General features: G+C 39.1%; 1 protein-coding gene across 1 annotated transcript; it reads right to left on the reverse strand.

The window, feature by feature from the left end:
- Nucleotides 1–7,887: 7,887 nt before the first annotated feature.
- On the reverse strand, nt 7,888–8,405 carry LOC306764791 (small ribosomal subunit protein eS10-like; the record flags this gene model as incomplete). The annotated part of the gene is given in 3 exon segments (XM_079252035.1): nt 7,888–7,998; nt 8,002–8,196; nt 8,200–8,405. Coding segments are annotated over 3 exon segments (495 nt in total). The 5' UTR covers nt 8,389–8,405.
- Between the last annotated feature and the right edge of the window lie 13,665 nt (nt 8,406–22,070).

The following is a 22,070-nucleotide window of genomic DNA, read 5'->3' on the forward strand; positions in this document are numbered from 1 at the left end:
GAGGCAACTATCATGGAAAAAACACACAAGAGGCAAACGACATAGCGTCATGTTGACGTACTTTAATCTTGACTTTTTTAACATGACACCCTACGGTTGGTGTGGGATTACCAACCAACCATTATAATTAAAACTTACTGCTTATGTAGAAAAGCTCAACTGGACCATACCGTTCCTACAGATTTCCAAACACTGCTGCAAGAAAGTCATGGAATTATTGACTTTAGTAATTCCCCCCAGAACCATTAAAAGATTCCTAAACAACTGCGGACCTCTTTTCCCCATGCATCACTCCCAGGAGACAAAAACAGTAAGTAAAAATAATAATTTATTTAACTATCCTTTAATAATAATTTATTTAACTATCCTTTAATAATTGCATTAGATATAATTAAAATAATTACCACTGTCTTGTCTTTACAGGTGAGCATAATATGGATGACTCCAGGGTTCTCCTACCACAGACATGCATCATTAACTAATAAACCAATTAAATTAAGTCTGTGGGCTTATCTTAACATTCTTCTTCAGAGATCCAAACATATGTTTACCAATGAACCTTTATTTTTGCAGTAATTAATCTAAATACAGGCAGTAAAGTAACAGCAGCTCGTTGACTCCCTGAGTTCTCCTGGAGGTTTTTCCTTCCAGTTTAAAGGGAGTTTTCCTTCCCACTGTGGCCTCATGCAGCTCCGGACTGATCAAAGTCAAGACTCAATGCAATCTGTTAGTTTCCATTATGTAGGCTATTTATTGTGAATGGGCTGAAACTGATGTATGTAGCCTTCCGCTACTGCTTATTCATGATCACTATATCCAGTTGGTTGGCCATCACCATTTTGTTGATTGGAATGTGGAAGTCCCACTGGACCTTAGTTGTCCCATTCTCCACCCCTTTGGGAGGCGTTTCCTGTTGAGGGTTAGGGGTCTCCAGTCCATGTTCTGCTCAGATGTTTTCTGTATAGATTTACTGAGAGCTTCCATGTAGCTAAATGTGTGCAAACTCACTGCACACACACACAAAAGTACAAACTAATTGAAGCAAAGGCGCAAAACAGCATCCAGTCACTACGTCTACCACAAAGAATATTTAACATACGACGTTCACAAGCTATTGTGTGTGTGTTGGGGGGGAGAAAATGTTAATACATTAATTTAGCAGCTGTAATGTGATCTATCAAACCTGAGATCAATGTTGCTGATCGAAACTGGGTCTGTATTTAATGTTTCAAAAGAATATGCAATTAGTTTGTGTGCGTAATGGCGGACATGACTGTGATTATTGTTGCAAGAGGGTGACGTAAAATAAAGCAAGGAGACGCAGAGAATGTTTTTCACCCCTGTGAATATATTTGGGATGGACGAGGAAACGATCATAAAACTTATGACTTATCCAGCATGTCAGCGCCTTTGGAGGGAGGAATCACGCATAACTGCAGATAACAGATGCTGCTTGTCATAGCTGGGATCCCTCAGATGTCTACATGCCATGTGTCGCTGGATTGTCACGGGTGTGAGGTTTCCATGCACTCAGTAGTTTTATTTATTTATTTCTAAGTAGTTGGATTTCTTCGAGTAACAGGAGCAGATGCGCCTGTGTGCACAAAATATTGATTTCAGATGTGGGGGGGGGGGGTACAAAAGTATCTTTCATAAAACTAATCTTTCTGTGTTTTCTAGTAGTTCTTACAGTTTTCTGTTACTGCTTTTATGTGTAGTTGATCCTGTTTCAGTTTGACTGGTTGTGAAGCAAGTAGCGAAACATTTTCACCCAATTCTGTGTTTCACCTTGTTTTTAAACTTCACACCAACTCTGTACCAACAATTTTACACTTATATATACAGTGCTTGAACTTTCAAAGCTCTGATACAGATTATCATCACTCTAACTTGGTCACAATATTTATCATGACTAACATATTATTCTGTCAACCTCACCTTTGAGCCTCCATTTCTTCTCCATCTCCTCCAGGTTCTCCTACTTACCCTCCTTCAGCGTTTCCTCCTCTATAACCTTCTGCATCTCTGCTATCCATCAGCTGACAAAAATATACTGATGATGACATGAACAAAGTTGGGGTGTAGCAATCATCAGTTTTGATGAGATGGTTATAGAGGGAAAATATAGTTTAACAATTATCATGAGTTTGGATGTAAAAAATCACAGAAGTATAAATGGTATTTTTTTTCCCTTTAATCATAATCACAACAATAATATTATGATAATAATTTATTATATTATATTATATTATATTATAAATTTTATTTATCAATACTTCTAATGAAAGAATACACATTACAAGATTATTTTAAACACTGTAAATGATGAGGAGCATCTTGTGGATGTGCTGCTTTATGGAGCCTGTGAAGGTGTTGCACAATGGGTTTAACGCTGTAACCTATACTTTGACTTTTGAAGAAGTCTCTTAAGTCTACTTCTCCTTTTTTTTTTTAAAGACATCTTGGCTGTGGAACGTCACAGAGTCTCAAACACGTTTGTAACGTGTTACGAAATCACTCTTGGTAAATCTGCCTCACACGCCAAATTCTAGATTGCACATGCACATTGCTACTCACAAATTGGGATCTTAGTAGATCTGGCCCTATCGCGCATTCTTCCCCTGCCAGTATCTTGCTTGCATATTACGCTGACTCCTGCCTTATTTGGGCGTCTTCCTGCTTACTTCAATTATCACCAATCACCTATCCACTTCACCTTTTCTACTCCCTTCTTAAGCACCATGCAACCCTTAGTTCGCTGCCAGATTATCTGCAAGCCAGCCTTAACTCCTGTCTCGAGCCTGTTTTTGTAGCTGCTCCCTGCGTCTGGCCCTCCTGGGTTGATCTGTCCTGCCCAGAATCTGGATCTGACCCTGACTGCGCTATCTTCCCCTGGCCCCACCGGGATTTTCCCAGACCTACTCAGGATCTGGATCTTTCCCATTCTGGATGCTGCTCCTATTCACATGTGAGTGAATCTCAACATCAGTTAATTTTCTCTTGAACATATTTAATGACCCAGTTTTTCCTCTAGACAAGACCACGTGGGCATTCATTCCTCTCCTGTGTTTTCTTGGCATTTCTCCATTCCCGGAGTTGTTGACAACCATTATGTTAAATATATTCTTGTCAATCTGCTTGTTACTGACTCTTGAGTTCAAAACTTAAAACCGCCCTTTACACATATATGTACATATGCACTATCGGTCCACAGTTTGGGGCACTTTCCTATTGGCTTTAATGGCAAAGTGATCCCAAACCTTAAGTCATATGTTTGACTTATAATGATGCAACAGACCTTTCTTTGGTGGTGGTTTTAGTGAATGCCAAGAAAGAGGAAAAAAAAAAAAAGCTATTCCACTGAATGTTTCCCCAAGGCACTGATTTCTGGACTAATCAGTCGTTCCAAGTATCTAATCAAAGATCTCTTTCATATAGATGAGTCACAGATTCATAACTAGACTCACCTATTTCCTCTTTTCAAGTATCGGGTCCTGAAAGTGCCATTAACGATAGCAGAAGAGAAGGTTTTGCAGTTAATGCCCAGATCTGTCAGTGAGCAAACTGACAGTACATACTGGAGAATGAACCTTTTCAAGACTGGTTCTCACACCACTTTAAAGGTCCCTTTTTCACCACTCAGTGTTTTCACACTGCACAAACATGGAGTCTTCAGGCAACACAAGGATTTTCATACTTACATACATTGTACGGGACCCAACTCTCAAGGTTATGCTCTTATAGTTAGGGATAGTGTAGCCATGCTTTAGTTATGCAGCCATTGGGTCATCACCTGATGCACTGAGTAGTACCTTTTTCCTTCCTATATAAACATGACAGTATTGCCATTATCAACATATTTCTCCTTTTCTGCTGGTCTTCCTGAATAAAAGCTGTTGTACAGTCGAGGCAGATGGCTGCCCTCCCTGAGCCGGGTTCCACTGGAGGTTTTGTCTTTCTGTTAAAATGGAGTTTTCCTTCCCACAGTTGCCTCTTGCATGCTCAAGGTGGGGAACTTGATTGAAGTCCAGATTCGATGCGATCATTTGGCTTCTATTAGCTAGGCTATTTCTGAATTGGCTTGAACTGATGTGTTGGTAAAGTGTCCTGAGACAACGTTGTTGGGAAGTGTTACAAATAAAGCTGAATTGAACTGAATTCACACACTGTTCAACCCATCAGAGGCCACATAAGGTCTCGTGTCTTGTGCAAACACTTCATAATCTCATCAAGGGATTGAACTAGTGAACATTTCATTGGCAGCTTTCCAATTGCTCTTCCTCTTGACCTACAGTCACACCCTAAATGAAACTCAATGATCAGGATGAGTCACAGCATATGTGTGTCAATCTCTAGCAATAACAAAACAGGACAGTACTGTTTGTGCTTTAAGTCTAATTTATTATTACTGTGATGTGTGATATATGTAGAATAGTCCTCTGGCTCCAGGTATCTATCAGGAGGCAGGAGACAAACATCAGATTGTATACAACAGGGTTTTGAATAAAGTTTTTACCATAAAGAGATGCAAAAGGTCTCAGAAACTGTATCAAATATGACACATACAACATTAAAGGGTTAACTCGCTTTGAAGTCCCTCAATTTAATAAAATTATGCCAGGTAGATTGTTCTCAGTGTGTGTAAGAAATGCAGTATCACCAACAAGTACTCAGGACGAGTACTTTTTACTTTGTATGAATCATTTCTACTTTGTCTGAAAAGAATATATAAAGATACAGATTTACGCAGATGACATAGTTATCTATATGGATAGGAAGGTTGCTCATCAAGCAGCTGCCAATCAAACAGTTGCTATGGGAAAAAGTGTTAAATACCTGGTGGACTCCAAACACTGCTTAATTTCTGAAGCAGCGCTGCCTGTAGAGTCATGCACAAGGCTCCTTCTTTCAGATGGAAAGATTGCCTGCAAATATTAAAGATTAAATCAAATGCTAGTTCATACTAGTTTGTGTCATGACAATAAGGAGTGTGTGTAGTTAAGTGGGAGCAGTGCAGGTTTTACAACTATCAATGAAATGTCTCTATCTGTAAAGCGTCTTGAGATGGCATTGCCGTGATTTGACGCTATATAAATAAAATTGAATTGAACTAAATTGAATGTCTTTAGCTTGACTGTGTCTGGAACGGACAAACAAAATCTTGAACTTACAGTAAATATCCAGTGGCTGGGCTCATTAATCGACCCCAACAGGACATGATATAGAGCAGGGTCACACTTAAGCAAAAAAAATAAAAGTATGCAGTAAAACAGTTTTAATTCTATTTCAAAAACAAAAATGTATTTTTTTCTCATATTTTGTCATAATCGAAGACTTTCATACCTTCAGTCGTGTCGTTTTCTTTTTCCATATGTCTGTCATGGCATATGAACAGTACCTGCTTGCCTCCTTTGTCATGGTGCATCTTGACAAGTTTATAAAGGAAAGCATTTATCAGCGGGGGGTAAGCAGGAAAAAGAACTAAACATTTGAACAGTGGCATATTTGCCCGACGGAGCTTCTTGTGAAATATGAGCAAAGGCCAAAATAAAGATTTCAACTTACCTCACTCTCAAGTTTCTTATTGGGACTTGTCTTGTTTAGGTCCCAGTAAAATATCTTATACGGTCCAATTCTTGAGAGAAGGACATGGACAGTTTTAACTTCATTTTAAAATGGAATTAAATGAAGTACAATAAAGTGGCCATTATTGCTGTGACTGACATGACATATAAACCATATTTCTTTACATGTTTTTGATTTCTCACACTTTTAGATAACTTTACAAGTCCTGAGTCAAACTGACCCAAACAAGTTTATGAAGTTCCTGAGAAACAAAAATAACATGAGGCTTGTGTTTTCACTCCACCCCCCCCGGGGGTAATGTTTGGCTTACATACGATGAAACAGCTACCAACACACTTCTCTCCATATTTTCTGATGTTTGGACGGGAAGCACATTATCCATCAGAGGTGGCAGAACACTTTAAGGTTACCTTGACCAAATATCGTCACATGTTTTTATACCAAGTTCCATTTTTAATTTTTGAATAATAATCAGAAAAACTAACATCCTCTTACTATTGCTTATATATTTTATGGGTCGACCGATCTTTTGAAGATTCTTTGTTTGAAGAAAAGATGGCCATAGATATTGTGAGGCAGGAACAGATTTTAAATGTTGTGCAGGGAAATCAGGAAAAAGTGGAAAAAAAACCAGGGGAAGACTTGAGGTGGAAGCCCAGCCTCAAAACTTACAGGTGGGTGACGTGGTCTGGAGAAAATAAAAACATTCTAAGTCAGCAACGGAAAGGGAGAAAATCTGATCCACACTTCCTTGGATCCTACACTATTACTAAGGTTGATGGAAAAAGTGTTGATCTTGTTGATCATGAAAGAAAAGCAATCAACAAGGTTAGCATTGATCCCTTTAAAAGGTACCAGGAGGAAACCCCAAAGATCCCAGGCAAATTGAACTTCTCTCCAGTAGTCTCTGTACCTAGTTTTTCATCTGCTGTCACATCCACAACAGCAACCTATACCACCACTTCCACTGCGTCTGCCAGCACTGCCACCACTTCCCCTGCCTCTGCCACCTTCACCACCACTTCCACTAGAAGGATTTGATTTTTCATTTAGGTGAACTCCAATAGTAATAATTAGCTGGGGTTATGATCTAAACAGCCAAAGAAAAAGTGTTAATGTGTCTGGAATATGTACAAATACTATTTCCAGTCCTGTTTCTTATTGACTGAACTACACACTTTTAGTTGTTCCAACGTGTTAAAACTATGAATTTGTACTGCCATATCTCTTATAAATATATTCTGAAAAGACAAAGACTAAAAACTTATTTTTTTTAATTTCACAAATCATTCAGGTTTTGACCACATCTTTCTAATAATCTTTCAGTAAAAAGACATATTATACTTTATTTTTTTGGTTTCAGATCCAATGTGACCAATGTCGTCAGTGGTACCACAGCACATGTGTTGGCCAGCCGCGTGGGGAAGACTCTTTCAGCTATGTGAAGATTGAAAAAACTGTTTGAAATGTTTGACTGCTTGAAATTTTAATTTCTGTTCATCAGCATTTTAAAATGTGTTCTTGAAAATGTTTTATTAAAGATAAGTTTTGTTTGTTTTCTGTAGAGGATCCCAGAGAGCTTTAAGTAATCCATCCATTTTCTTAATCCATTAAGGCTCATGGAGATGCTAGAGGCTACCCCAGCTATCACTGGGCAAGATGCGTCTTCAAAGCTATTGCTTTAAATTATGAGTTTATTAAAAGTCCAATACAATAGGGTAAGGCATTCAGATGGCCATCAGAAATGGTGATCTGGGTTATACTGGTTGTGTGGGGGTCACATAAAGTGTTTTCTGGATTCAGAATACAGCGGGGAGATGGAGGAGTTTCTGAAAACATTTTTATTAAAGTCTGGGTTTATTATAAAGGTGTAAAAGGTTGCACACCTCTGTTAGACTGTCCATATTACATTCCCATTGGTGAAGCATTTAGCTTTTTATTTGTAATTTTCATGACAAGTTATACATATTTTGACGCCACATGCCAGCACATCGTCAAACAAAGTGCCAATACTGCTCATCTTAAAATATATTTACATAAATGCACGTTCTTCATTTAATAGATACCGTACAGTTACAGTTTTCCACATGGCATGTGTCTTTCTGATGAGTAGCTATTACTCCAGAAACATGATCAATTAGATGATAATCAAGCATTATTCAAAGTCTGATATGATCGGCTGCTTTACTTCCATTGATAAGAATGGAATTCGTTGTGTTTATCCTTCTGTAGTTTATGTAAATGCTCTTCTTCTCTCGTCTTTTTTTAATTTTTTTATTGTACAGAAACATATAATTAAATTTACTGAGGCTGCTGTCCTCTGCCGCGTCCAAAGCCACCCCTAAACTGAAACCCTGTGGCAGCTCCAGCACCAGCTTCTGCTTTCTTATCAGCACCAGGGGGTGCAGCAGATCACCTGTAAGCATTGCTGTCAGCTTCCCCACGGTTAAGGCGGGCAGGTCTCTCTCCCTCCATTCCCTTGGGCCGAGGCCTTGCGGTCTCAGGGTGGGTCTGGCGGCGAAGGGTAGCGGGCACAATCTCAGGAGGAAGGTGGAGGAAGTCTCTCAGGTACTGGATACCCTCATTGGTGAGGTACCAGTAAAAATGACGCTAGGCAAATTGCTCCTTGACATACCCACAGGACTTCAGGGACTGCATCGCTTTCATCACATGAAGGTTGGACACGTTCTTGTCAGCAAGCTCTGGATGCTTGGCCAGGTGGACATCTTTCTTGGCCACCATGACCCCCTCTTTAAAGAGGAGCTCGTAGATAGCAATGCGGTTTTTCTTGGGCATCAGCATCTTTCCACAAGATTGGGGACCGGGGTCGGAAGGGGGGACCGTAAATATATTTACATAAATGCACGTTCTACATTTAATAGATACCGTACAATTTCAGTTTTCCACATGGCATGTGTCTTTCTGATGAGTAGCTATTACTCCAGAAACATGATCAATTAGATGATAATCAAATATTATTCAAAGTCTGATATGATCGGCTGCTTTACTTCCACTGATCAGAATGAAATTTTTTGTGTTTATCCATCTGTAGTTTATGCTCTTCTGCTCTTGTCTTTTAAGGCGATCATACAGCAACAAAAACTCACTTTGCCCCGTGCAGTCACAAATTCTGCTACAGATTTTGCTGTAACATCAGTACCGGCCAGGGGGTCATTTGGTACCGAGCCGCCCAGACAGAATAAATAATTTCCATTATTTTCCATTCCATTATTTTCGTTGAGACCATGGTCCTCAGCCAGAATAAGGTGCCCTCCCCGGGTCGGGAATGAGGTCCTGCCTCAAGTGCAGGAGTTGAAATATCTCAGGAATGAGAAAAGGATGGAGCGTGAGATCGACTGACGGATTGGTGTGGCATCTGCAGTAATGTTGACTCTACGCTGCTCTGTCGTAATGAAGAAGGAGCTGAGTCAGAAGGCGAAGCTCTTTATTTACCAGTCAATCTACGTTCCTACCCTCACCTATGGTTATGAGCTGTGGGTCGTTACCGAAAGAATGAGATCTCGTATACAGGCGGCTGAAATGAGTTTCCTCCACAGGGAGAGCCCTATCTCTAAGGCTCTCTCTTAGAGATAGGGTGAGGAGCTCGGTCATCCGGGAGGGGCTCAGAGTAGAGCCGCTGCTCCTCCGCATCGAGAGGAACCAGTTGAGGTGGCTCGGCCGAAGCATGGAAGCCAAGACTTCCCTCTTTCCAGCCACATTTGCCAACTCTGCGGGGGGGATCCCAAGGCGTTCCCAGGCAGGCTGAAAGATATAATCCCTCCAGCATGTTCTGGGTCTATCCCGGGGTCTCCTCTCGGAGGCACGTGCCCGGAACACCTCATCAGGGAGGCATCCAGGAGACGTCCTGACCAGATGCCCGAGCCGCCTCAACTGGCTTCCCTCAATGCGGAGGAGCAGTGGCTCTATTCTGTGCGTGGCTCGACTCCAATTTCAGGGTGGGTTCCCTGTAATTGGAACACACCCTCCGATCCCCATGCTTGAAAAGGGGGACCACCACCCCAGTCTGCCCCAGTGTAATATTTTTTCTATGCAACATGACCAAAGGTGTGTTTTATTATTCTGTTTATGTTAAGTTTAAATATTGGTTTTCAAAACATAGTTTTTACTTTGACTTTGGCTTTACAGACATCAGTTAAAGCCAATCCCTTCCTGTAATAAGCACCTTTACAGGAAAACATAGTTTGGCAATAGTTTTCATTGTAAGGAAAGGTCACTAAATGCCAAGAATGTGTCAGATTATTAGTGGAGGTCATAATACACCAATGATAACTCGTATATAAATACAGACAATGATGTCGGCCAATAAACAACTAAAAATATTACACAATGTCCTTTTGAAGCAGTGGAAAGTTTTTAACCATCAGCAGCAGGATTGTGTCATATTAATTACGCAATATTACTGTGAGTCCAATTTCATTTTACAGCAGGCCAAAGACTCCACATGTCACATGCAACCCTGGACAAGCAGCTACAAATCCAAAGAGAAGTTGAAGTAAGTTCTGCTTTATGCGTGCAACTCAACACAAGTCTGGTGCCATGAAAACTGTATCTGTACTAAGGAAATGGAGCCTTCTTGTGTCTGGATCTGCTGCTTTTGATTATACAGCACCAATTCACAAGAAAATCATCTAAGTTTACAGATAGAGCCCAATTTTTGATAGCTGTGAGAACCGAAAGAAACTGGTCAGTGTATCATGGGACACCCCCACAAAAATGTGCTAAATTATAATCCAGTGATATAAGACAATGTTTTGTCATTTAATTGAGTTAAAGAAAAAAAAATTGATCCTGGACAAATTACAGCATTTTACTGATGAACAGTGGGACAAAATACCTGTCAACAGGTGCAGAAGTCTGACTGAGAGGAACAGAAAACACCTGACTGTTATATATATATATATATATATATATATATATATATATATATATATATATATATATATATATATATATATATATATATATATATGTGTGTGTGTGTGTGTGTGTGTGTGTATAATTAGTTTGAGTGATGTACCATATGTTATTTTATCAAATTGGTTTGGTTTTTAAAAAATATTTCTATTGAACCAGAATTAGAAAATAATGTCATGGTTTTCATTACACTTTTATTTATTATTGCTGTTGTCAATTTCAGCTTATTTCCCAGGCAGCTGTTTTCTCCTCATCAGGGAGGCATCCAGGAGACGTCCTGACCAGATGCCCGAGCCGCCTCAACTGGCTTCCCTCAATGCGGAGGAGCAGTGGCTCTATTCTGTGCGTGGCTCGACTCCAATTTCAGGGTGGGTTCCCTGTAATTGGAACACACCCTCCGATCCCCATGCTTGAAAAGGGGGACCACCACCCCAGTCTGCCCCAGTGTAATATTTTTTCTATGCAACATGACCAAAGGTGTGTTTTATTATTCTGTTTATGTTAAGTTTAAATATTGGTTTTCAAAACATAGTTTTTACTTTGACTTTGGCTTTACAGACATCAGTTAAAGCCAATCCCTTCCTGTAATAAGCACCTTTACAGGAAAACATAGTTTGGCAATAGTTTTCATTGTAAGGAAAGGTCACTAAATGCCAAGACTGCAGTCTCATTCATATTCTGTTGCTGTGAAGAGAAAAGGTCAATTATTCACACCAACAATGTCAACGGTGTCAATTTAATTTTTCTTTTGTTTTGCCAGCTCATTTCCCCATTTCACACAGATGCAATCAGACATTTGGAAGTTATTTCTCTTTGCTTTTCACAATAGTGTATATATTTTACTAGAATATGGGGAAAGGAAAATATTACATCGAGTCATTATTCATTTTCTTCAACATGAACACGTAAGACTTTTGTCTGGCAGGGGTGCTGGATAGAAAAGCCTATCAGGTGACACAGTAAAGCTGCTGGAACAATATCAGAACTGTTGGACAGAAAACATCTGGTGAATATGAAAATGAGACATTGTGGCTGAAATTTGGCAAATGATATGAGGAGTCAGATGTTCTATTGCATGTGGTTTGACAGTGGATGGCAACTCAGTTAACACACAAGTTCCTAATAAAAGGGGAAAAAATATCAACCATCTGATTGCAGCTGGTTAAATGTCAAACAATGGGCTTCGCTTATCAGCAGTCCTTTAGTCCAGCTTAATAACATTTTTGTTCTGGTAAGTTAGAAAAAAGTCCATATTTATGTTATCTGCTGTCCTGTTAGTTAAAATCATTAATATAATTATTATTATGCTTATTACTCCCTATCTCCACCTCAGCTTTGTCTTGTCAGTTCATCAGCATTCCTGGTTGTTCAGCCGGACATGTTCAGTTTATAGATAGATTAGTGCTCACCCATACAGGAAAGAAGATATGAACAATTTCTCTGTATCAAATAGAATGACAAAACCTCACAGTTTTTTGTTTTTTTTTAAATAAAGTACTTCTTAAGTAAAACTTCAGGAACAAATTTAGGAACTTTTGTAAGAAAATGTTGGGGACTGAGGCTTGTTACAGCTTTTAACCCCAAACAAGTACTTCCCTCTTGGAGGGCAGACTCAGCCTTGCTTCCCTGGTCTTCAGGGCCAGAATGGGATACAGAGCTTTTTACCATCATGCATTGATGTAGGCACAATCTCTGTTTTGTATATTGATGAAATCTATGTGTTAGGATTTACTGTTTACTGTTTTCATCTCCTGCGATGGACTGGCAACCTGTCCAGGGTGTACCCTGCCCCTCACCTGCACATTGCTGGGATAGACTCCAGCTTTCCTGCAACCCTCAAATAGTCAAGCTCCAGTCGTTGAGGACCAGTATCCAGCAGGTTTGGTTGTCTCCAGCCTCCTACAAATATGACAGATATAAAAGAACAGGTTGACAAGAAGCTGTTTAATCCATTTGATTTGAATCAGCTGTGTTGGTGCAGGGAAACAACAAAAACCTGCCGGACACCGGCCCTCCAGAACTGCAGTTTTACACCTCTTTGAATGAATGTTTCTCATCTCTGCATCTTGACAGTTTCACTATGCAACATAAACATTTTCTAGATTTTTTTATTTTTGCTCTTTTGCTAACACCGCTGTTGTTCTGAAGATGTAAAACAAAGGTTTATATTGGTGTTTTGCTTCTTGCAGCATTTTTTGGCTTTGTGTGTGTTTTAAAAGACAAAAGTGTCTTTAATTTGAAGACTTATCTCTTGTAATTTGTCGACATGAGTCCAAATATATATGAAAACAAGCATAAATTCTTCTTGATTTGATAGAAACATGTGATATGAGTGACTGTTTTAACAGTGCATGACATTGCATAATATGTTGAAACTAGTTACACCACAAACCAAAACTACCTCATGAAGTTTCTGAGGTGAGCTCTCTCGGTTTTCCTTTTCGTCTTGGTTTTTAGGGTTATTCTTGCTTTGGTTTTCAGTTTTAGATATAGACAGTGCTGTTGCTGCCGCTTCCTGAGGAAGGACTTTTGAGCTGAGGGAAAAACTCTACATATTGTGGTACAAACATAAGTTTTTCTTTGTTTATTCTCCATACCACAGGCTTCCACTACGTAAGATCATGTAGAACAAACAGGAGACTTGTTAAAGATGCTCTTTAAAATGTAGATGGCTAATCTTTACAAATAAATTCAGAAAACGTGTCAACTTCTTTTGTTAGTTCATGTTACTGAAATGGCTGAAAATGGAGAAAATTGAGGATCTTCCTGCAGGAATATGGCATCTAAAACTATTTGAGTTCATCAGAACAAACATTCACAATATGACATGTGTCCTAATCTTTTGTATTTTATCTTTTTTCATGGTCTTGCATGGTCTCAACATCAAAACTGTTGAAAAACATAAACATCTTTCACTTGTGTTCCACCAAAACGTTATTCAGGCACGTTTGTGAGCTCTATGGTTCGTCGTGAAATTTAACAGACGTACGATCATCTTTGTGTGTAAGCAGGCAAGTGGCTATGGAGGGCCAAACGTCATAATTAAAAATAAATAAATAATTTTAAAAAAATTAAATATATGCTATTTTGAAATTTTTGATTAGTTCAGCCTTTTATTACTGCATTTTTTTTTACCAACTTTATTTTTATTCAACTTTATTTTATTACCAACTTTATTTTTATTCACACTTTTATTTTTATTTATGTGGAAATTTATCATTTTACTTTTTTATTTCCACATTTATTTTTTTCCTATATTTATTTTGTAAATTTCCACATTCATTAATTTTGTTTCCACCTTTACTTATTTATGCATTTATTTTTACTTTTTGGTGTTTCTACATTTCTACATTTAATAACCCTGGGAAACCGCTAAACGCGAAAGCGTTGTGGAAGCCCTGCGGAGCGGATTATCTGGCACCCTATTTCACCAGCAGAGTTTTGAGATAAGGTGTCATGTTTGCGAGGTACAATTTTGACTTGAATGCTAGAAGCGGTCATGCAAAGAAAAACAAGATTGGAGGTAAACACAATGTCTGATAGTTCAGTGTACGGTATCTCTCAGACAGTTGCCAGCATTTTCATAATTGTTCCTCCCCTCTGCACAGTAACAAACACTTCTGGTTAACAGTTAGCTGTTGTTTACTGAAATACCATGGAAACAACACGGTACTGGATTGACCTTTTTCTTATTTCTGAGTCCTAGTGCTGTGTATTGTCCCCCTATAGCAGTGACCTCCAGTATTGATCATTACTGCTGCAGCACGCTTGTGTTGATCGCAGCAAGGAAACACACAGACGTAGCTGAATGTTGCCGTGTACACAGCAAGCATGTCAAATCAAATCATATCAAATCAAACTTTATTTCTTGAGCACTTCTCATGCCTCAGGCAACACAAAGTGCTTTACAGGATAAAATCAAGTCATAAGGATTAAAACAAACAGTGGATAAAAAGGCATTTAAAAATAATAGACACAAGCTCTTTCCACACACTCTCACACACACACACAAGGACATAGAGCAAAGAACCCCCCCACATTCCCCGAAAACCATCATTCCCTGAATACTGTCTCTTTAACTGAATTCTGGTTAATAAAACAACTAAAAACATTAAGTAAGTGATAAAAATTCTGACTTGGTGCTGATGTGAGGAAACAATACCTCGGGATCCATCCACACCAGGAGCCAGTCCCCCGCATGCTCATAGGGGCCGCTGCCACAGCAACCGCACAACTCCCAAAACAACTCCCAAACTCACAACCCTAAAACAAGCTAATGTTGCTACACTAGCCTGGAGTGATGCCGAGATCTTTTGGTACCTGTGTGGCTGCGACTACCATCAGCTGCACACTGGCTGCTACTGCATTGAGAATGGTTTATACATCCAAGCTCAGAGTGTTCACAGCTACGCTGGAGAGGAAGATTCAACTTACAGCCGGACTTGTCGGACTGTGCAATCGCTGCTACCACTTTTAGCGTGGTTTAAAAATTTTGCTGCAAGTTGAACACTGGTGACTTCTGTTTTGTATTCATAAACATATATTCAAAACTTTCTGTTAGAGAAACAATTAGAACTTTATAACCCCAAAACAAACACATTGGACTGTGGTTAAAGGAATCCTTTAAGTTAACAGAATTCTAGGATGACGCAAGTAAATGTGATTTTTTTTTTAAGTGTAAAAATAATAAATGACTGTGGAAATAAATATAAACTTGTAAATTAAAATACTTTTGGTAAAAAAAAAAAAAAAAACTAAGAAATTTCAAACATAAATTTGGTACTTGGTCTGGCATGCTTTGATAATTAAATCTTAAATGTCCTCTTTTTGATAATTTCAATTAAGTTACAAAATGAGCTGTCTTGAAGGAGAAAATGAAAAAACATTTTAAAGGATTTTTTTTTTTAAATTGATTTTTATGGGTCAAAACATGCAGGTATGTTCTGAAAATTGAGAAAAATAAAAACATTTCTATTTTTGCATTTAAATTTGAATCATGGTACAGAATGGTAAAGAATTGCTTCCATATATTAGGTCCGTCAGTTCAATTTCTGGTTAACACATATCTAATCCAACAGTTGCGTGACGGGAACTCAATGCATGTAGTCAGAAATGGTCAAGACGACTTGCTGAAGTTCAAAGTGGGCATCAGAATGAGGGATAATGAAGTTTACAGCCACTATGAATGTTAGCTTAGTTGGCGGTCTTAGCAGAAGAAGCTGCTCCTGTTAAAACATGCAGGAGTTTACCAAAGATGGGCTTGTACTCTGCCACACTCAACTGAAATAACTCCATATTCCTGACAACCCTCTAAATCCCATTTTAAGACGGATCATGAACAGAGCACATTGGTACCAGAGTAATTTACCTTCCACATAAACACTCCAAACCAAACTTTCTCAGACGTTTCATTGCTTTACCCCAAACACTTACAAACACTAGTAATTGAGAATAAATTTTCTCAATGCTGAATGGTTCTGGTGAAAGCTATTTCAAGTTCCACTCTGTTCTTATGTAATAGTCTCATGAGAGTCAGCTGATCTGCCACCCCATTTGTGGTTAGCTAACCATTGTCTTTCATATCAGTCATAAGACCAAAACTTGCCTACATTAAACACATCCTGCTGAGTGCAGTAATTTTCCTTTCAGCTCCTTGGCTATAACCAACCACTTGCAGACAAATGTGAACACAATGGAAGTTTGCACTTAAAAATATATGCAGTTAATAAGAAAACTGTGGTCTGGATACCACAGAGCACCTTCACATGACTGCAGAAATGCATACCTATGTGAAATATGAAAGATTTATGTGAAATATGCATATTCAGTGTGAATATGTGTATCAATTTAGTTTCCTTAAAGGGGCATTGTGTTAGAATTATTCCTATCTAATGTTAAAATCGTATATTGCAGTCAAGCTAATAATGCATTCTAACGCCTCACTTTTTCAAGCACCAATGATAGTAGCAAAAAGCCTCGACAACCCTTTAACAATCCATCTTCATGCTGTGTATTTGTTCTGCTCAGAAACTAAACCAGATCCATTTACTGTGCTGATAGGAAAAAAAGCAAATTTGCTCAGCACAACACAGCAGCCTGGCCAGGGGTGCCCAATGTGGGGCCCACGGGCCAGTTTCTGCCCGCCAGCACTTTGCTTTTAGCCCGCTCGTTGTTGTTTATATTAATAACCTACAGAGCTTGATGTAAAGACAATACTTTCAGTGTCATGAACCTCGATAAGTCCAGACTCAGAGGGACCCTGACTGATTCACACCTCAATGACATCCTCACACATCAGTGAGCGAGGTGCAATCTAACACTGAGAGACTGGTAGTGTCCTAATTTCCACTTCATGTGTCCCACTAAGTATCAGCACCTTGCCTTGCCTTGTTCATCATGCACTGTTATTTATTGTTGACATGGTGCACTTGGTTGCAATTTAGTGGCTACAATTATTGTTTCTTGACCCTCCAACTATGGATTTATTGTTCTGTTGCTATATTACATTTTTATGTAACATTTTATTTGCCCTGATAGGAAAAAATACACTGTATTATCTATTGAACAATAATTAAAATAATTTTATACATTTACTTGTGTTTCATACCAAAAGCTGCAGGGTTTGGCTCGTGGCTCACTGGATCATTTTCAGCTTGAACCTCGGAGGCCAAAAGATTGGGCACCCCTGAGCCAGACCATCATTCTGCTGTTCTAATGCTGGAGAGGACAAATTAAAAGAAAACAAAACAAAAAAAGACGCTCCTGCTTTTTTAGATGGTAAAAACATCTTAATGCATGCTGCATATGCATGTTTTAATGTAAATAACAACTGAACAGATTTTGCAATTTGCTGGGGTAGTAAGCCTCCCACTAGTGTCTCAATTACTGTTCTCTGACTCGCAGGGAAAACATGATCCTATTGTGTGGTAGTGTTATTTGTCCCTTACCACCATATATGTGTTATGCATTTAGCTACAAGACCCAAACATCTGGAAAAACTGTCACATTCTGACCATTCACAAGGGAGTATTTCCACATAGTTACGTTTGCACAGTTGGATGCACGTCAGGTCCAAAGAGGTGCGCGTCGAGCGTCTGCAGACCTACACCGAGCCAACTCATCAACACATACACTGTACAAGTGTAAATCCAGCTTTACCCGCTGTATAAAGAAATCTAAGTCTTTGTTGGCGAGAATGTGTCAGATTATTAGTGGAGGTCATAATACACCAATGATAACTCATATATAAATACAGACAATGATGTCGGCCAATAAACAACTAAAAATATTACACAATGTCCTTTTGAAGCAGTGGAAAGTTTTTAACCATCAGCAGCAGGATTGTGTCATATTAATTACGCAATATTACTGTGAGTCCAATTTCATTTTACAGCAGGCCAAAGACTCCACATGTCACATGCAACCCTGGACAAGCAGCTACAAATCCAAAGAGAAGTTGAAGTAAGTTCTGCTTTATGCGTGCAACTCAACACAAGTCTGGTGCCATGAAAACTGTATCTGTACTAAGGAAATGGAGCCTTCTTGTGTCTGGATCTGCTGCTTTTGATTATAAAGCACCAATTCACAAGAAAATCATCTAAGTTTACAGATAGAGCCCAATTTTTGATAGCTGTGAGAACCGAAAGAAACTGGTCAGTGTATCATGGGACACCCCCACAAAAATGTGCTAAATTATAATCCATATTATAAATTATAATATATATATATATATATATATATATATATATATATATATGTGTGTGTGTGTGTGTGTGTGTGTGTGTATAATTAGTTTGAGTGATGTACCATATGTTATTTTATCAAATTGGTTTGGTTTTTAAAAAATATTTCTATTGAACCAGAATTAGAAAATAATGTCATGGTTTTCATTACACTTTTATTTATTATTGCTGTTGTCAATTTCAGCTTATTTCCCAGGCAGCTGTTTTCTCCTTCTTTAATGGGAAGGTATGAATACATATGAGGATGACTGTACATGTGTCTGACAAGGATTATTTTCCACTGAAGTTTAACGTCAGCTTGACAGGATGAGCTGTCAGCCAGAGGAGAGCTCGTCTAAACTGCCTCATGTTGGTCATTTATACACAAAGGAAAATTAAAATAAATCAAAGTTTAATTACTGGCACCATTTTCTGTCATTTAAAAAATATTTTTGTGTCTTTTTGTGGAAGAATGGGATCAATAATTAGATAAACTTGACATTGTAGTTGCCAGGCAACGGAAGACTGAAGCACTATGGGTAATTCTTGTCCACTCGATAGGCCGTCTCATTTTACTGGCAGTTAAGTGCACTTTGGTGTGTGCAGACCACGTAGAACACTTCATAGCCTACGCAGTCTGCGCACTTGGAAGTGTGCACACCCTGAATTGAGAAACACCCTGTGTGTGTTCATCAGAAAAATGCTCTAATTTGTCCAGGATCGATTTGTTTGTTTTTTTCTTCAACTCAATTAAATGACAAAACAGTGTCTTATATCACTGGATTATAATTTAGCACATTTTAATCATTATTTTAGTCTCCAGTTATCTGACTGACTGTTATAAATTCCGCCTTTTCTTTAATGAAAGGGGGACAAGTACATCCGAGGACTACTGTAATGAAATTCATTTGTGGTTATTGGACACAAATATGTGTGAGTATATACATAAAAATAAATAAATAAACGGTCTGGCTGGTGTAATACCTACACCGGCGCTCTGCTGCTCATTCATTTCTGGAGCGCAATGAATTCTGGGATAGAAGAGGGTGCACAGTATACAACTCTTGTATCCTTCGTTTTAAGATAATCTGGAGTCAAACGAAGTGCGCATTTAAAGGGTGGACTCGAAAGAGCCTTTGAATTGGGACAGCACTTGGCGCGCCACGATGACGAATTCCGCACTTGGAAGTGTGCAGACCCTGAATTGAGAAACACCCTTAGAGGAAGTTGAGGAGCATTGTAAAACCCTTTGTGGTTTTCTTCTTCTTCTGTTTTCGCACAGTTGTAAACAAGCTTATAGCAGAGTACCGCAACCAACTGGTGTCAAAACACAGAAATAAACTCTGCCATTAGTGGACGAACAAACCCAACAACAATGGCAGCATACAAGACGTACAGAAGTGTGCAGGCAGTGGCTTAGGACAAATGGATGTCCCCATTTACAAACATAAAGCAGTATGATTGGGCTTTTAGTCTGTAGAATGAGATGCATGTGGCATATATTTGGCAAAGGGTCAGGCTGCTCCCTTAGAGGTAGGGGAGAAGATGAGAGAGATGGGTTGGTTAGGGGAGGGAATTAGGGGGTGGGAGGAATAGGGTTGGCTTGAGGAGAGTAAAGGATTTGGCTAGGGTTGGTTGAGGGAGGTTGCAGTCACAGAATTTTTGGCAGTGTTCTCTCACTCCTTTGGCTTGAAACTCTGAAACTCACATGCTGAGAAATATAAAAAAGCTCCCACGGAGAGGGAAATGGATGAAACCCAAAGGGAAAGCTGTGCAAGAGATTGGTGAAGTCATTATTCTGCAACAGTGCTTGAGAATATTGTCTCCTGAGTCACAGGTATGGATCAATGAACATAACCCAAACTCAGCAGCTGAAGCTGCACAACTGTCTGACATGGATGTGGCATCGTGCAAAAAAGGACAGCCTTGGAGTAACACAGCGTGGAGAAGGAATGCTCCGAAAACAACCTCTCATAACCAGAAAGGAGGTTTGACTAGACCTCCAAGGAGCCAATGTGTCTTCAAGGTCTTCAGCCAAACCTATGATGTGTTACTTATGTGGAATGGAGGGCCACACTAGGCCAGTGTGTCCCAGAAAGATAACGCAAGTGAGTTTTGTGCAGTACTAAACCTAAAATTGAGTTTGATTGTGGGTTAAAGATGATGTCTGTTGAGCTTAATAGTAGAATATTAAAGGTCCTTAAAATCTTTAAAGCCTAGTCCACAAAGACTTTGTTTTAGGTAATAAAGTTAACATCTCTAACATGATCCCTGTTTGGTGTGTTCATGATGGGAAGCCATAACCAACTGCAGACAAGGGAGGCTACAGCGCTGGATGGGACCTGGACACTGGCATGGACAATGAGGCCGATGTCCAAAATGCCAGCCTGGCTCCCAAGAAAGAGGACTGGTCTGTGCCCTCCACCGAGTATTCCTGTTGTCGGTGCCTGCACAACCCCCTTCCCCTAGTCTTGGATGTGGAGTTCCTACAACAATCGTAGGTCGGGAGGGTTAGGGTTAGGGAGGTAGGATGCAGAGTAGGTGCTGAGAATCTATTTTAATGAACAGGCCAAGAAAAGCAACTACAACACAATTAACTAGCAACTCAAAACTGCAACTGAGAGGTATAAATACATAGAGAACACAACAAGACACTGGTGAAATGGATGGACTAAATGAACCCAGGTAAACTGATGAACAGAGACAAAGCTAAACAAGGAAAACTACAAAATAAAAGAGGAAACCAGAACTGAGACAACACATGAAACCCCCACACCATAACAAGGACTTTTCTCACACTCAGCGTCTTGCCTTTTTATGACGCAGACTTGGAGACAGCACCAAGGAAGTCTCATAAGTCACACAAAGAACAGAGAACAGGAGAACATCCACCGCCTCATCAGGAGCATGCCCAGACGTTGTAGGGAGGTCATACAGGCACGCGGAGGCCACACACACTACTGAGCCTCATTTTGACTTGTTTAAAGGACATTACATCAGAGTAGGATCAGCCTGTAGTGTGTTTTTCCACTTTCATTTGGAGTAGAACTCCAAATCCAGACCTCCATGGGTTGATAGATTTGATTTTCATTGATAATTTCAGCACATTCAACTATGGTAAGAACAAAGTATTTAATAAAAATATTTCAGTCATTCACATCTATAACGTGTTACTTTAGTGTTCCTTTTATTTGTGTATATTTGTTGTGATGCACATAATTCTTTTTTCATTCTGTAAGAGCTGCTGTAACAAGTGAATTTCTCCACTGTGAGGTTAAATAAAGTCTAAGTCTATTCCTCATCACTACCAACTTGTTAATTTGACCCTGCAATTGCTATCTAACTAACTGCAGAGCTAACTGAAAAGATAAAACAAAATATTGCTATTGTGCAACTGAAGAACAAGAACAACAGAATTGGAAAATGTGGCTGTGGAGAGGGAAGTCTTGGCTTTCCTGCTTAGGCTGCTGCCCCAGCGACCCAAGTTTGTCTCATTTTTGCTATATTGTTAGAAAACAAAACAAAAGTAGAACCAGCTATTATTGAAATAATAGCAACTGTGAATGCCATTTATTGAACTATGCTGAATGATTGAAATGAAATTGCATAAGTACAAGAAATTGAAAAAAAAAAAGCATAACTAACATTTTTGTAATTGCCCCACATCAGTATTGAATCCATGACTATTTATTGAAGCACACCACCTTACTCACTACACCACTAATACTCCGAGATAGACTTTGGAAAAAGTGTTGAAATTTTTTCCAAGTGGGATGGGAATGTCTTTTTTTTCACTTCCAGCAGGATGTAATTAGCAGGATTGCAAAA

The sequence above is a fragment of the Telmatherina bonti genome (assembly GCF_933228915.1).
Source record: "Telmatherina bonti genome assembly, chromosome: 13".
Classification (NCBI taxonomy): domain Eukaryota; kingdom Metazoa; phylum Chordata; class Actinopteri; order Atheriniformes; family Telmatherinidae; genus Telmatherina; species Telmatherina bonti.